Below are 17,231 nucleotides of genomic sequence, written 5' to 3' on the forward strand. Positions count from 1 at the left end.
CTAAAAGTGACATAGATATTTTATTATGGTATAGTATTTAAATATATGCCTGAGAAACACATAATATTGGCCCTTTAATATTAAGTTACTTTGTTTTAGGGAATGGTTCAAAAGTTAGTCATTCCCACACCCCGAATATTATAAACACCTGTTTTAAAATCCACATTTCTAATAAAACTTTTAAAGACACACATGTAAATCTATATTTTTATATTTATATATATATCTGTGTTGTGACAGCTGTGTGATTAAAAGGCTGCTGGGGCTGTATGGTGTAAAGCATGAACAGGCCCTTAGCTCTTCAGCAGCTCAGCTCGGCCTCTTATTAATGCACAGGAGATCTGGCTCTTAAGAAGGCAGAAAATTGCCTTACATAACAAGCGCTCCACAATTTAGAAATACAAATGTGCACTGTTGACTGAAGCAGAAAATAAGACTGTTGCCCATCAACAGCACCGCATTTCATATGAATAATTATAAAGCATGGGAGCTAGATGAGGAAAACAACCTGACCATGACAGCTCTACTACTTTTATTTACTTCAAATGAGGGATTAGGCTGGGAGAAAATCTACAGACTTAAGGACCAACGATGAACCTTGAATTTCTAAATAAGAAGAAACTTAAATTTGTCATATTTCAGTGATCATTTGGGAAACAGCGAGGGCACTTTCACTTTTCAAACTGCACCTACGTCGCACCTTGCACTTACTTTTTGTGGCTTTTCTTGGTTTGTTGGGCTTTCAATCATCGCAGATTTGATATTTRCTTCACTTTTCGAGGTCTGCAATTCTTCTAAACCTGGCTCCATTAATCTGGAAATGGGCAGAGGGCTTCCAACTCCAATACCCAGCAGAAAGCCAAAGCTCCCCTGATCAGCCCACATGCACACTGGGGGCAACTTGCATTAGACGCCCACATGGGAGCCCTCAGATGGAGCACGGAGCTAAGGCTCACCTGACAGTGGATAAGGAATAGGGTTTCTTTAATTATGAGGCAGGGCTGTGACATTGAGTTCCCCCCCTTTCTCCTCCAGCAGCCTTTCAGACACCATCTAAGTGCTCCGCTCCGCTGAGGAGGCCAGTCCCCCCGCGGGGCGCGATTCCACTGCCTGTAATTTCTGATGCCCATTAGTGACCGCAAACAGAGCACCAGGCTCACACGAGGAACACAGCCACGCTGCACTGCCACGCTGTAAAAAGACCCTTTTAATGCAATGTTGTTACATTATGCCCTCCTCATAGACCAAGTCAAAAGTCCCATTTGTGGTCCCGAGAGAATATTATCAGAAATYCCCATGTTTTAGTTGTGTAAACTCAGGCTGGAGCTGGTATATATTTTGTGATGTACTTTGGACCGCATAAGCGAAAATTCTTCAAAAGGTTTATTTTCTTTTGATTGGATTATTGGTTTTATGCTTCTTTTTATTATAATTTTGTAACGTGAAAATGTTTTATAGTGAGAACCAAAACAACAACAAAAAAAAGAAATGCAAAAAGTGTTGCTTTTTTCCCCAAAGTTAGCTCCTCAAATAGAGAACTCTTTGAAGACAAAATTGAAGTAATCAATATAAATACGGCTTTACATTTCATCAATTCATCTTTCCTCTTTATGCTGATTTAGCTTGTGCCAAATGCTGCTGTGTTTTTAGAGAAAAAGTGAGAAAGACAGTGAAGCAGAGAGCCGCAGGACGAGGGAGGGGAGGGGAGGGGTTTATTGATCAAGGGTGACCATGTCTTAGCCACAGAGCCCCTCTTTTGTGATTAATCTTAAGGCTTAGAGTTGGCCAATGACACATGACAGGGCTCCTCCTCAAACTCCACCATTTCTCTTCATTACTGGCTGTATTTTTGGACACCACAGAGGGGAGTAATCATTTACCTTTATTGTGTTTATAAAGCTGCGGCATGGATGACCCTTCCTATATTGAATTGAGGACATCAAAAGATCACTGGACATTGATTAGGAGGATATTAAAGTCATTCAAATGCTATATTTATATGTCAAACAACAGCAGAGTGAAAAGAGATGCCATTTCCAGCTAAATGAAAAGGAATGGGATGCAATCAGCCCAGTTGAAATAAGGTGTACGTTCTATCACATATTGAATATTCGAGATAATAATCATCCAGGGCTGAAAAAAAGTCTTTTGTTTATTCGCTGTAATCTTATTACACCTCATATTTTTCCCATAGTTTGATCTCAGGACTCTACTGATTTTTATTTTATCATTTTTTCTTTCTTCACCGCTACTAAAATCTTATCTACTTTATAATCATAGCAGAGGCAGTAGATTTACTGCGACACTGGTCGCTGCCATGATTTCCAGCCCAGCACCAATGTAGTACAAAAATAACTGCACCAAATATGTCACTTCACGAGGTTGAAATGGTCAGCACTTTTCCACAGATACTTAATCACCAAGTAGTTTCAGATTTAATACATCTGGAAACAGCTAAATATTATAGATCATTCCTCCGTAAGAGAATAGCGTTAAAAGATTGTAGTATAACTTGTATTTTTACTCGCTGTGTTCTCTAAGCAAAGGAAATTTACTGCAGCTGTGATTGATGATAAAGAACCAGCACTGAACGGATGTTCCTTACAATTAGCAACAAATGGTCTGGAGTGGATTTTATGTAATGATTAAAGCCGCTCTTAATTTCACATGAAGGTAATGAGTGAAGAGATTGACGGCCACTGTCCCCCACTCCATCATCGCTTTATAGTTAATTTAAACGTTTCCATGACTCGTTTTGTTCTTCATTTGCATTTTGCTTCATTAGATGTGGCCATTTCTGAGACTGCTCACGACCGTCATTTCCCGCGCCTAATGCATTTTATTTGATCAGCCAAAACCTCCCCAGTTAACTAGCTGTCATTCCTGGAGTTTCYTATGACATCACTCCATTAGCGCCTGACATGCCACCTCAGCCACGTCCACACCCTCTGCCATCCCATCGCTCTGCTGCCTTTAGCAATTGCAATGTCCAACTGTCACCCAATGCAGCGTTATTGTATTTCGCCGGGTGTTATCTGCCTCGGTTGTTCTATCCGTCTTTCACTTCACGATATTTTTCTTCAAGAGTGGCTCTTTTTTTATTATTATTTTATTTTTCACAACGTCTGGAGCTGAGGCCCATCGGTGAGCAATAGTCAGCGCTCACAGGGCTCGGAGTGCACAACGGCAGTGTGAAGCCCCACCAACCAAGGGACCAGAGGTGTCTTGGAGGGCCTAATGGTTTTTTGATGTTCATAAGCACAGAGGATGNGTTAGGAGCAGGGAGGGGAGGTCATTTTAGAAGAGGAGGAGGAGGACTGTCAGCAGAGGACTAGCAGAGTTCTGACAGACAGAGAACGTGTTTTCTCATGTCACAGCTGATTACATTCACTCCAGAGTTGGAGAAAAGCGGGGAGGAGGCAGAGGGGGGTGGGCTGGATTGGTTCAAGGAAGCTTCTATGTTGTTCCAGATAAAATCCGTTCCTCTTACCCAGAAACAAGAGAGGTACTGACTGTTAATTTACCCTGTTGAGTCCACTCTGACACGGTTTTGACAAGTAAAGCGTTGTTACATCTTATATTTCRCTCTATCAGGACTTGGTTCAACATGTGATCACTGTTTTTTTTTTTACGTTTAACTAAAAAATTCTAAAGCTACTTTAATGTTTAATATAAAAAAGAATTGTTGTCCGTAATTTGAAAAAAAGTATATATTTTTTTGTCATTTATAATTTCACCTCAACTTAAAAATGAGCAGAAAATAAGTTTTACTCAACTCTAAACCCTGAGCAGGATTTAACCCTCCTGTGAGCATTTACACCTCTTCTCCATTTTTTTATTTTTTTGGCCCCCTGGAAAAAAAAGGAATTAAGTTCTGAACGGACATGAGAAAAGAGCACAACCGAGAATAATCTCCATTTAGTTTGAGTCAGACACTTTTTAGTTTGCAGATATTGCTCTATGGTTTACTGGGACACACTTTTTTCACCCTCTATTCCTGAGATTTCATGGGTTGCTGCACCCTCATGACCCTCGTGGTCAAAAGGCGACGGAAAGCCTGGCGGAGTTTAGGGTCCTCACCTTTAGTTTTTATCAATTTTCAGGTTTTCTTTTTCCTTGTCAGATGTTTATTTGATGTTTGCTGATCCCGGCGTAGCCTGGTATATTTGGCTAAATTAAACTTGGGTAGTGGGGAGAGTGAAAGCGTTTGGAAGGGAACCAAAGGTGGCAAAATCTTGTCACATGATATAAMAAAAGCTTGAGCAGTGGAACAATTTGCTTCTGGTTTGAATTTTACTTTAAAGTTGTAAATATCTTTCAGATGTAAAAGAAAAAAAAACTTTTGTTACTCGTGCCATTTGTGTTATCTGAGTAGTTCAAGGGTTGTTGGAAAATGGTCTGAGATGCCAAAAAATCCTCTTGACGCCCTTTTTATGGCGAATAAAAACACAATAGTTAACATACWGGCTCTACAAACTGGAAGATCACTGTTTATCTCCTCCAACACATGCAATCAGTACAAATACTAGGCCGGCTCTGTCATTTTGTGCCTCCTGCCGAGGTGTTGAGAGGAGTCACCGTGGCYGAAAATCACCTGTTTAGGTGTTGAGCGCAGCTTTGCCTCTCCTTCTTCCTGGCTCCCCTTCCACCTTCTGTCCACATTATGCTGTGGCAGAGATTTGGCAATAAAGCCAACTCTCTTTTTCACTCAGATTTACCAGAATAACATAGCATCTGGAAGGCCTATCATCACATGAAACTTGATGATAATATTTCAAATCCATCTGAAGGCTTCTCCCAACAACCTATCACTCACACAATGACACACGAAGCACAGCGGCGGTTTTTCACAGACTCTGGCTGTGCTCGCCTGAGCAGATCACATTATCTCTGTGTTGATCTGTGGCCTCTGTTTAACTCCGCTTAACTGATCGGGTTGGCTTTCCTTCCACTATCGCAGCACCTCCAGTGTTTTTACTAACATGGCCCCTGAAGTCAGCGTTTTTACTTTCACTGCCCGTCTCTCCTGTACTGTCGCAGCAGCTTTTATTTCTTCACGCAGAAGAGCAGGTGTATCATTTACTGAGTTTAAGGTCAGTCGCATCATATTAGTCACATCTTTGTTTAGAATGAAATTATCAGTGTTCTCTAACAGAAAGATGCTAATTATATTATTAGTATGAATGTTTTTATGTGCATTTATGCTGTGAAGACTGATCAGAAATATATTCAAACAAATAAAATTGTGTTTTTTTCCTACATGTCTAATATTGTCAGGAATTTTTGTTGGTTTTATGTGTATTGTATTTTATTTTAGTTTGTGTGTTGTTTAGTTTTTTGCTATTTTGAGCTTCATCTCTTGTTAAAAAACATTTGAAATTGTTAATAGTTTTATTTTGGGTTGAATAAAGATCTAAATAAAGTATTAATTAAAACGCTGCTGTTGGCTGCAGGAGGAGATGGTCAGATTTTGTGTTTAAACATTTAGATTATGCTTTAAAAAAAAAAACAAGTTATATTCTTTTTTGACAAGAGGTCATTTCTACACCCTCCAAAAAAGTTTCAGAATTTTCTTACAAGTACATTTTTTTACAGCTATGATTAAATTTGTACATTTAAAATGTATACATGGTGAGGATATTATGTAAATTTCTTGGGTATAAATGAAACATTGCAGCGTGGCAGATCATTCAAATGATGTTCCTGTGTATCACTGGGATGCAGAACACAAAAAAATCTGCTTAAAATCATTGTCGCCTAAATATTGAGAGATTAGAATATATCATAAATCTAAAACATAAAAATGATCACAAATAGTCACAGTTAGTGCAGTGTGTTGTTTTATGACCCTWATGAGCAAAATATTCTGCAGAGGACATTTGATCCAGCGGATACATCCCTGAGAGTAAACTTTCTAACTTTATCTTTTAATTTGCAAATTAAGAGATTTTTAATCAATGGTGACAAGGGTTACAGCTTTTTATYAACGTTAGCATAAATTAAATGTAGTAATAGTTGCATTAAAGTTCACAGGATCGTCACATCCGTAACATTTTGCATCAGATTAGTTAAACTTTTATCGCTAGCTCACCACAAATTCTTCTTTAATTCTTTTGCTCATTAAAAACATCAGAATCTTGTCGGCTCTCTCAACATCTCAGGTGTTCGCGGTTCCCGAAGGCTGACCGCTGAACAAATAAAAGACAGTCTTGCGATTATCAAGGAAAAACTGGATGACTTTCAGACGAGAGGAGGCAATATCAATCACGGCCAATTTGAGGCCACCAACATGAAATATGATTTCATAAGACAAATGCAGTGTCATTCTTAATGTGCTTAACCTTTACTGTCAATGAAAAAGTATTGATCGCTCTGTGACATTTTTTCATCATTTGATTTCAGAAAGTGTAATAATATATGGTGCTGGGATAAGATAGAAAAAAATATATAAATATATATATGTCAGCTGGATGTTCTCACCAGAACAAAGGTGGAATTCTCAGCAGAGTCCTAAAAGTGTGACAAACTGGTTGTTTTTTTCAAAGATTTTCACTGCAGCAAATTCTGTTTTAAGTGTTTTATTTAACTTTACTTGAAGGTTCAGTCATCTACTTTGAGTTAAGTAGGTAACCGGAATAAGTAGCAGGGAGAAAACATTTGCCATTTCTATTATATCTCTTTCTTATTGAGTAGTCGAGAGGTTTCCTTTCTCCTCGAATTCTTTGATCTACTTACTCAGCCTAATAAGACTTTACTCTGCTGCAGTACAACCAAATCAGCAGTGCATTTTCAGACCCCTAATAAGTGGTTAGCTTGATTTATATGGGTAATCACCGCYCTGTGGCGGGGCTCTATAGCCTCTCCTCGATGCAGTGAACTTCTTTTCACAACCGCGGGCCAAACCAGATGAGTCCATTACAGCCGCGCACAGATGGTCATTTTAACCTTCCTCTGCCGCAACAGTATCACTCTGTTCCAGTCTCCTGACGCAGGAGGGCTTCTTAGTCGAAGTGCACGGAGGCAACTGACGATACAGTGATGCATAGCTGCGCTGCCTGGCTCTATTGTAAGAGCAGGGAGCGGGTGGGCCGTTGCTGTAGGTCGAAAAGACTGGACCCGGCCCGTAGGGAGCCCCGGGGGCCAGAGAAAGCACTTAGAGTGGTAAAATATCCACTTATTCACAGCCTTCCTCCAGTTCTCACTGCTCCTCCCTAACCTCTAGCCTCCCGCTGCGTCCAGGAGCGCAAGCCTTTGGGAAACGTTTGACAAACTGCACAGCCCGTGCTCTGCAGACCTGGCTGCAGTTATCCTCTGCTGTCCCAAGCAACAAAACAAAGTGTTTTCTTCGCCGGTGTGCTCTGTATGTCCTCACTGGTTTCGGCAAAATTCTGTCTTTTCCCCTCCGCAGCTGAACCCTCTGGCCAGCCAGGCGGCGGCAGCGGCAGCGGCAGCCATGGGGTCCATCGCTGGCTCTCAGGTGTTCGGCAACACCCTCTCGAACCTGCAAGGGGCCACCGGGCAGCTCGTCACCAACGCACAAGGACAGGTGGGTGCAGTGCACGAGATACCTGATACTAACTGTACCTTCCATTGCACTGTTCTTGTTTAACAAACTTATAAACAAATGGTACAGAAATAAAACTGTTACCTTGGTAACTAGRCCCTGAAAGATCTTGTTCTGTCATTTATCATGTGCTACAGTATTGTACTGCTGAAAAAAAAAACTGTTTGTATGGTASTTCTGATCTTTTCACATAGATTTCTTGTGGTCGGGCCTTTAAGCTGTTTGTCTGCACTCCAGCAGCCGGCCCACCATATATTAGGCATTTTGGGAATAAACAAACCCTTCCCTCTCTTATCCGTACGCGCCTGTCGGAGTAAAACGCTGACCTTGTCATATTTAAGGGTGGCTGCAGAATTGTTCCATCAGTAGCCAGAGGCTTGAACGATGATGCTTGTCATTGTGAAGCTCTATCTAATGAATCATCTTATCTCAGGTGCACACAGCACATATTAAAGGAGGATTGTGTGGACATTTTGCCCTTTTGGATCTGCTTTGTTTTATTTGCATGAAGTCCCGTTTTGTCTTGTACCTGCATTGTTTTCACAAAATCTTATTGAGGCTGAAGTAATTGGAGACGATTACTATTAAAACAGATGCAAACTGCGTGCATTTCAGTATGAACTCTTCGGAGTTGCCTTCACTGGTTTGACCGTGTTTCAGCTTCAGCATATGCAGAAGAGCGTTGTCCAGAAAGGAGAGGTTGATCCTAAACATTGCTAATGAGACTGTATGGACGTTCCTGTTTCACAAGGTGCCTGGAGCACCGGGAACAGATCACTGAGGATATGGACTTGACGGGATGTTCTGTGCTTTTGTAGCATCTTGGTGGCTGACACTTCCTGACATAATCAGGTCATAGAGATGGTCAAAGCCCTGGGGTACAGCCTTTGCTCCCCACCTCATTATTCTACTGCATTATTCAGACAGAGGACTCTGAAATATGCATTCCCATATCAAAACCTGCTGCCCCTCCCTTCCTCCCCCCAAACACAGAGGATATTACACAGGCTAATACATAACTCATGTAAGTCCAGGGGGGTCCAGAAACACACAAATGTGGCTTTGTACTTACTTTACGGGTGCTTTTTCACCCCATTTAAGGTAGTGTTTGATTACAGTTTAGGTACAACCTTCTTTTTGAATTTAAAACAAATAGCGTCCTCTCTTTATCCTAATTTTGACGCTGCCAAAAGACCATTTTTATGAGCCAGAGCTTTGAGAACCTTAAAAAGTGTCAAGTCTGATGGACCTTTGGAGTTCAGTTTTTAAACCTTAATTATATTGGCTCGAGCTTTTTTTTTTATTCTCCAAGAAAAATCAATGAGGCTCTTTTATCCTCACTGCCTCTACAACAGTGATTAAGGTTGTGGATAAAAGCCACAATTATTAAGTCACTCTCACTCTTGAATGCCTTTTTTAAATTCTTCTACACAAATCACACGTTTTTGCTAACATCTTTTACTTAATTCTTACTTTTCCTTCAGGTTTAATAAGTCATTAGTTGTATAAAGAAGTTAAATTTCTATTTCCTCTTTTAAGCTGTGCACTCTGAAATAGGTTAGCCTTACTTTGGTTAATCCTGGTGCCTCAGCTTTGCGTGTAAATATCTCCTCTTCTTTTTTATTTTTAGCATTCCATACCTTTAGTAAGACCTTGAGCCTAATGGGCAAATAATGCTTAGACAAATGTGGAAAGCAACAGGTAAAGTTCACACTCACTGGTAAAAAGCTGGCTCAGAAACTGTTGAAGCTGAACTACAAAACAAGCAAAGCTCTCCATATTGATGGAAGCCCCTGGCCCTTAGATGAAGTGTAACCACTGTGTAAACTCATATTGACCTTTTATTTGTACTGTAGAGCTGCAAACATTGATTCATTTCTTTATCAGTGAATCTATTGATTCTCTACAAGTTTACTGATTAGTTGTTTTGTTTCAAAAATCCTCAAATTTCTAAACCCTGTTGAATATATAAAATAAACTAAAGGTCTTTTTTAAGGGAATGCATTAGTGCTGGGCGGTATACCGTTTTGTACCGAAAACCAGTTTTTATTTTTGTTATGAAATGAATTATCTGAATACCGGACATAATGGTTTACACTGCCTGAACACATGCGGAACGTTTCGCCACGGCCGCCAGTGAACTGTTTCCTGGGGGACATGTTTCCCGCAGCACCGCTAAGGGCATTAGCATGCTAACGTTACAGTAACTGGAAGTGGGGGTTGTTTCAGCTGCTTATATTGACTGACGTGAAACAAAAATCCCGTTTTCACCACTGCTGAGTGTAGTAAACAACTCTTCAGTGACGTGCACAGTTAGATTTAACTCGRGATGTTATAACGGAGACGTTAATGCATAGAGATTTTAACGTGCTTCTATTGTGAAAAGCCCGGGGGATGTAGTTTTATAGTAGAGCGAAGTTGACTGGTGTGCAAGGTGAGTCGTCCTTTTAAGTTTTATTAACAGACAACAATTGACCCGATAATGATCTTTTCTCAACCCTTCATGATCAGACTAAAATGCATGTTTACTGTCTACAACCAGGCAGAGAAGAAAAGACGTAGAAGAGAAGGGAAACAGTGATACAGAGGTACAGTAAAAGAAAAAACTCAAACAAAGTTTGTACATTTTATTATCAGCTGAGCTGAGAGGAAAAAAATACCGTCAAATACCGTGAAACTGGTGTAATTGTTGAAAATACCATGATATAAAATTTAGGTCATACCGCCCAGCTCTAATGCATATTAGATAAGAAAAAACTAAATGTATGTGTTATGATTTTATGTCTCTATAAAAAATAAAAACTACAAATTCAAAAAAAAATTTTYATAGCACCAACATGAGGCTGCTGTTTTAAGCTTTTAATTTTCTCTGAATTTTAGAGCAGTTTAAAGTTTACAACAAGGGTCCCTGTACTTGTGTGTTGACACAAGTCCAGACTTCCCAAAGATTTTTTTCTCCCCCCTTTTTCGGGTTGGTCTTAATTCACCACATGAACAGTGGAGGAGTGAAAATGGGCAGAGATATTGCCTGGTGACCATAGCTAAAGACACAGATTGCCCTGGCTYGAGAGATGAGATGACATTTCTGTGGAAACAAGAGCAGCATATTCTTAATGAGTTCTGGTGGATGGAGAGAAGCGTGTCTCTCACATGCCATGCTGTGAACTGGAGCAGAGGCAAACACAGGAAGTGAAATAACGGGTAAAAAGAAGAAGAAAAAGAAGTGAGGAAAAGGACTTTGCTGTGAATAAGAGAGGGACCTGAGAGCTTTTTATTTATGAAATCGTTGCATTAGGGAATTTAATCTTAGTAAATATTATTTTACTATTAATTCAGTTAAATTTAAAAATACTTTATTGATCCCAGAGGGAAGTTAGATAATTGTATTATTGAATATTGAATAGGTTACTGTACAATACCACAGATCTGCAAGGGGAAAAAAATCATCATTTATAGCTAATAATTTAAAAATAATACCATTGCTGCTCTTGTTATGTTGAAACAAGAATTTATCAGAATTAGTGTTTTGGCCAATGGTAGTCTTCCCTTGTCCAGACAGGTTTATCCTCCTGAGTGTGTTTTTATTTTCCCTTTGTGATCAATAAAGAATTTTTGAACTGAATTGAATTTCTCCCAGCTATTTGCGATTAGTAGAACCTCATAAATAAAATGACATTCTTGAAAACTGTATACGTCCAGAAGGCATCTTTACCAGATGAACCACCTCAACTGGCTTCTCTCGATGTGGAGGAGCAGCGGCTCTACTCTGAGTCTCTCCTGGATYACRGAACTTCTCACCCTGTCTCTAAGGGAGAGTCCAGCTACCCTTCGAAGAAAACTCWTTTCGACCGCTTGTATCCACAATCTAATTTTTCAGTCACTACCCAAAGTTTGTGACCTTAGATGAGGGTAGAAAATGTTGACTGATCGATAAACAGAGAGCTTCTTCTCACAGCTCAGCTCTCGCTTCACCACAACAGACCAGTACAGAGTCCACAATACTACGGAAACTGTKCCGATCCATCAATKTCACGCTTCATTCTTTTCTCACTCGTGAACAAAACCCCAACATACTTGAACTCCTCCACTTGAGGCAGAACCGCCCCCKCACACACACACACACAACCTGGAATAAACAATGGAGCCTTTTCAGATTGAGGATCATAGACTCAGATTTGAAGGTGCTGATCCTCATCCCAGTCCCTTCACACTCGGCTACGAACCGCTCCAGTGAGAGCTGAAGATTACGACTCCATGATGCCAACAGAACCGCATCATCTGCAAACAGCAGAGATGAAAACAAATATATGTAGTTACAATTAAAAATAAAATGCATAGTCCTCCTCAATAAGGAGAGTTGGTTCAAAAGATCAATGTCCTTAAGATTAGGATGCAGGCTCTCAGGAGGTTTATGCAAACTATTTGTTTAAAAGTATAAAATTAGTTAAGGACCAGCTTCAATAATAATAATACTAAGTTGACTATAGTGATTTTCTCAATAAGTAATATGAACTTTTAGAAAAACCTAAGTAGACCAACAGTATGTACAGTTTTGGCAGCATGACGGCTCAGTGGTTAGCACCGACGCCTCGCAGCAAGAAGGTCCTGGGTTCGATCCCTGGTTCGGACCTGGGGTGTTTCTGTGCAGAGTTTGCATGCTCTCGTCATGTTTGCGTGGGTTTTCTCTGGCTACTCTGGTTTTCCCCACCCCTTAAAACATGCACAGTAGGCCTGGTTAAATAGTGGTAAATAAAATAAAATAATGAAATAACTATCAGAAGGTGATCCCCTAACTCCTCTTAATTGTCAAATCTCCAGAAATTCTGTTCTGGCTTCTGGTTTTGGTGTGCCACCCCAGGATTTTCAGTGGCCCCCATGGCCACCCCCATTTAAAAAAATGTCTGAAGGCGCCACTGCTGCCCAAATATTCAGATATAGAATGGAATGGATGGAATGAGTACTGCTGAGCTGTCAGTTGCCTGCTCCTTTATTATGCTTATAGAACAACCACTTAGTCCAATGATGATGAATAATTGAGCGGAACAAGTTCCCCGCCACAACGGCATGCAAAGTGGGATCAGTGGGACTCAGGAGACACAGGCGTCAAGCAGGGCAATAAAATATGCTAAGTGGCAGGAGAGCATTACGGGGAATTTGTAAAGCCGGCACAGAGAGAGAGATAAATTATCTCTCCCCTAATGCGAAGCAACATAAGCAAATGAGCCGTGGCAGGGATGAATTACAGATTGTCGACCCACCTTTCTCTCACAGATCCTTCCCTATTATGTCAAAGAGATGAAGAAAGAGGAGGGGGGAGACGGACCATGCGCTGAAAACCATTAACAGTAGTGAGAGTCTGTTTGTAGTTGCATGTTGCTTTGGGCTGTGGCGAAGAGCCTCGGACTGAAATACTGAAATACAAACATAAAGAGAATGAGTCCAAGACAGTGCAATTTTAGCAAAAGTAGCCCTTCGCCCAGTTGCCAAATAACAGAATTTAGAATGATGGCGTCTCATCCGTGTTGAGCTGCTCTCTGGTGTAATGAGGCTTGGTGGAGGAGTGATGCCAGCAGGGGGGCCCGGGTGACGGCTTCTCAGGAGCTGCCCAGAACTAGTCCCCAGATGACATTAACCTTCATCATAGTGAAGAGGCGCTAAGTCCCCCCCTAAAGCGCTACTCTTGGCCACACTCTGGCAGCTCTGAGAGCTAAAACGTTGCAGTGACACTCCACCACCCCCTTTGATCTGCCCTTCCTGATTACAGCCAGCGTGGAGAGAAGAGCAGGGGATGAAGGGGCGAGTGGGGGGATGTACAGAAAGGGTGAAGTACCCCAGGGACCCTGAGAGTTGAATTAGAGACATGGGGTCCTGTCTCGCTCTGTGATGCTGTTCTTTTTCTCTCATTGTTTTCTTTTCTTGCTCATTCTTTGCACTTTTTTCCTGTCTGCCTGTGTGTCTGTTAGCGAGTGGAAAGGTGGTGGGGTGGGGGGTCTGTGTTTCTCTGCACACTCACTTCTTCACACCAGAGACAGACAAAGACTCTTAAGCACAAACACACGCGGGAACACACTTTTCATGCCGATCTTGGCCTGGTGATGGATAATACAGTCAGTGGTGTGCACCATCACACACGCAGGTATTCAGCACTGACCTTTCCAGTGCGCTCCCAGCAGTCTGCTTTGGCTTCACTCGCCTCTTGGCTGTAAAACCACATCAGTGACAGACGATCAGCGGACACTTCTTCGTCTTTTTATTTTTTCCTCTCTAAATCTCACACACGCCAGCTCAAAAGCACGGCTCTCTGATTAACCTGATGCCTCATTTCTGATCCCTCAAAAAGAAACTGCAGTTTTCATTTTCGCAGATACCTCCAGTAGCGTTTACCCTCTCTGCTTTCTCTCCCGTTTTTAAAACCACCCAGCTGATTTTGTGTCCGCTCTGCCCCCTTTGTAGATAATTGGAACAATTCCACTGATGCCCAATTCTGCAGGGCCCTCCAGCCACTCAGGGGGTGGTAACCCAGCACTGCAGGTACAGCCAATTACACCTCAGCTTCTGACCAACGCTCAAGGCCAGATCATCGCCACAGTGATCGGCAATCAGATCCTGCCTGTCATCAACACCCAGGGAATCACGCTGTCACCAATCAAGCCCGGACAGCAGGTAACATATATGCTCATGTAGGAACACACTCACACATTTATAAAGGCAGAAATCCTGTAGAGCGAGCTTATTACTTTTTTTTTTAATCTCTGGCTCCAAAGAAACTTGATCAAGGGGGCAAGTTTTTAAAACTGTGAATGAGTAACACCTAGTGTAGTCAGATTAGACTCCTGCTTATTCACAAAGTCTTATTTTTCCTGCTAAACACCTCATTTTYTTTCCCACTTCAACTCTTTAGCTCATTTGCATCATTCAACTCGCAAATTGTAGCTTTTGGTACGCGCGATGTGTGTTAGCATTTTTTTTCCCCCATCTGTGCATATTTGAAACACATTTGTCAGCCAAGCTTTTAAAGTCTGAGACTCCAAAACTCCTGCGGAGCCACCTTCCCCTTCGCACACACGCAAAACACTTTCCATCACCTCACTTAAAACTCAAACGCTCCTGCCTCTGTTTTCCAGTTCTTTCACTTCTCCCCCTCCTCATCCTTTCCTCTCTCAGTCGTACTCTCCACACGTCTGATTTGTCCCTTCTGACCCAAACAAGGAATATTTTGTTTGGATATAAAGAACGCCACATGAAGCACTTTTCCTACCCTTGTATTGTGCTCAAACACAAGCACAAGCACCTTGTGTGTATGTTGATCTATATGATGCAAAAGTGTAGAGCACCTTGACACATGCACATTGAAAATGGTATTGACCGGATAATGAAGATGTCAGAGCAGAATTACACGGTAAAAGTTCACGCTGAAGGCCTCGGCAGTGCAGCATGGATGAACTCTGTCTGGAGATTGGACACCTAATTGTGGCACCCGAACCAGCAGATCATACTCTTGAATGAATTAATGCATTTGTAATATTGTTTATGCTCGTGTCTCCACTTCAAAGCCCGCTTGTGCACATTGTTCCACGGGCATAATTTACGGTTGTCAGAGCCTGCAGTCTGGAATATTTCCAGTGAAGCTAGATAATTTTCCGAGCCTGTCAACAGTCCTGACAGTGTGTGCATCGCTGTTGACACCCCCCCACCCCCCCACATACACCCCACCCACCAACACCACCATCCAAACAAATACATGCCACAGAAAAAATAATTAATAGCAAAAAAGAAGGAGAAAAGAAACCAGCCCAGTTTATGGCACAGACAGCTTTTTGCTTTAAAAGCAAAGACGTCTTGATCTTGTAAYAGCAATCCAAATGTGCATAAAACATGAAAATACACAGGTTTTTTTTGCCATCAGTGCACATAGCTGGCAGATCATGAATTATGTTTGATATGAGAACTGCTGTGTCTAAATGTTATTTGTTGTTTTTTTAACAATCTGATTGCCATTACTGGCTTCCCCACAAGACTGATAAGAATGAAATCTCTAATTGTCACAAGCTTTTTCCCCCCTCTCCCTTTTCTTTTTTTTTCTTTTGAACAGAGTTGATTTCTGCAGAGAAGCAATTACAAAACTCACACAGACAGTGGAGTACCTAACTGAAACCAGCATGCACTTTCCTTTAAACTCTCAACTGCAACAGCAAAATAGCACTGTAACCTGGCAGCACTACATTCTGCTCTGTCAGTCTAAATACTGCAGGCAGTAATTTCATCATCATCAGGTTCAGGGTGCCTCTCATTATATTCAGCCTCTAAGTGGTCAATTTAGCAGCTGTTGATTGTTTGATTAGATCTGATATTGCATCCTAATCACCATAACGACCTTATTATTGTAAATGATTACTGTCATGGTGATATGCTGCAGGAATAATGGATATTTTTTTCTGTTCTACGAGCTGTCAGTGCATCATTCGTGTGTGTGTGTGTGTGTGTGTGCGTGCATGCGTGCGTGCGTGCGTGTGTGTGTGTGTGTGTCCAGATGCCTCAGGCGCAGCAGGGTCAGACGGGCCCCGCATCGTCTCAAGCCAGCCTGCTTCACATGCCCCACAGACAGAGTCCTCTCCACCAGCCCTCTTCCTCCTCCTCCACCTCCTCCTCTTCCTCAGCTCTCAGCGTAGGGCAGCTGGTTAGCAGTAAGTGTCCCACACAACTCACAAAAATGAATCGGAGAGTAACGTGCAGATTACTACAGTATGACTGAAACAACCAGTTAACTTAACCAGTTGTAGTTTTTTTTATCTGTGGATTAATCTATTTCTGCTGTTCCTCTGGGCTGCTGCATCGTGTCTGAGAGTAGGACCAAAAAATAAATAATAAACTATAGTGTTTGTGTTCATCATTGTGGAGGAACATGTCAGCTAGTGTGACAGTGTTGTTTGTTGTGTTTTTATTAGTTACTGGATCACAATGGAGCTCTATGTCACAGAGGAACAAGAAATCTGGTTTTGGCTGCACAAGCAGGATCAGTCCGTTGTTCTCGTTTTTAAACAATTTGTCGACAGTAAGAAAAATGAAGATTATGACCCGACTCACATTTAAAAACATTGATTAAAGCAGCGAGGTCTGCTAAATGAGAGTGTCATCAGTTTATCAGTCAGGCAGACTACTTAAAAAGTACTTCTTATACAGCACAGTATAACCAGAGGTGTATYGCAAGAAAATACATTTACAGTACTTCAGTCATTTTTTTGAGGATCTGTAATTTTACAAAGTAATTTTTTATTGTAACTTTTACTTTTATCTTGATACATTCAACACATGAAAAAATATACTTTTACTTCTTAACTTTAAAATTTAACACCTCATTACAAATTGAAATATGACCAAACTCATCTTGAAAGGAGTTGTTTACTCTAAAAAAARYAAATGTTGAATTAATTAACCAAGTTGTGTCAACCAGTTCCACTAGACTGAGGTAAGTAAATGGAAAGCAATTTACACAACTCAGTTTAGTGGAACCATTATTGTTAAGTAATTTCAACACTTTGTTTCTGAGAGTGTGTGTGAAAGTATTTTTACTTTGCCTATTATTGTGAGCAGTTTTTTGTCTCTTAAGTTCTTTTCTTATCAGTGAAATATATTTCCCTAAGTTATTTTCTGTTCAGAGTTTTTACTT

General features: G+C 41.0%; 1 protein-coding gene across 1 annotated transcript in view; it reads left to right on the top strand.

The window, feature by feature from the left end:
• pou6f2 (POU class 6 homeobox 2) overlaps window positions 1-16,565 on the top strand; it is a 58,224-nt gene extending 41,659 nt beyond the window's left edge. The window contains exons 6-8 of the mRNA XM_014028359.1: window positions 7,409-7,546; window positions 14,018-14,227; window positions 16,095-16,565. Coding sequence (XP_013883813.1) covers window positions 7,409-7,546; window positions 14,018-14,227; window positions 16,095-16,316 — 570 coding nt within the window. The 3' untranslated portion in view covers window positions 16,317-16,565. The remainder of the gene's footprint in view (window positions 1-7,408; window positions 7,547-14,017; window positions 14,228-16,094) is intronic.
• Window positions 16,566-17,231: the final 666 nt, after the last annotated feature.

Source organism: Austrofundulus limnaeus, unplaced genomic scaffold, assembly GCF_001266775.1.
Source record: "Austrofundulus limnaeus strain Quisiro unplaced genomic scaffold, Austrofundulus_limnaeus-1.0 Scaffold752, whole genome shotgun sequence".
Classification (NCBI taxonomy): Eukaryota; Metazoa; Chordata; class Actinopteri; order Cyprinodontiformes; family Rivulidae; genus Austrofundulus; species Austrofundulus limnaeus.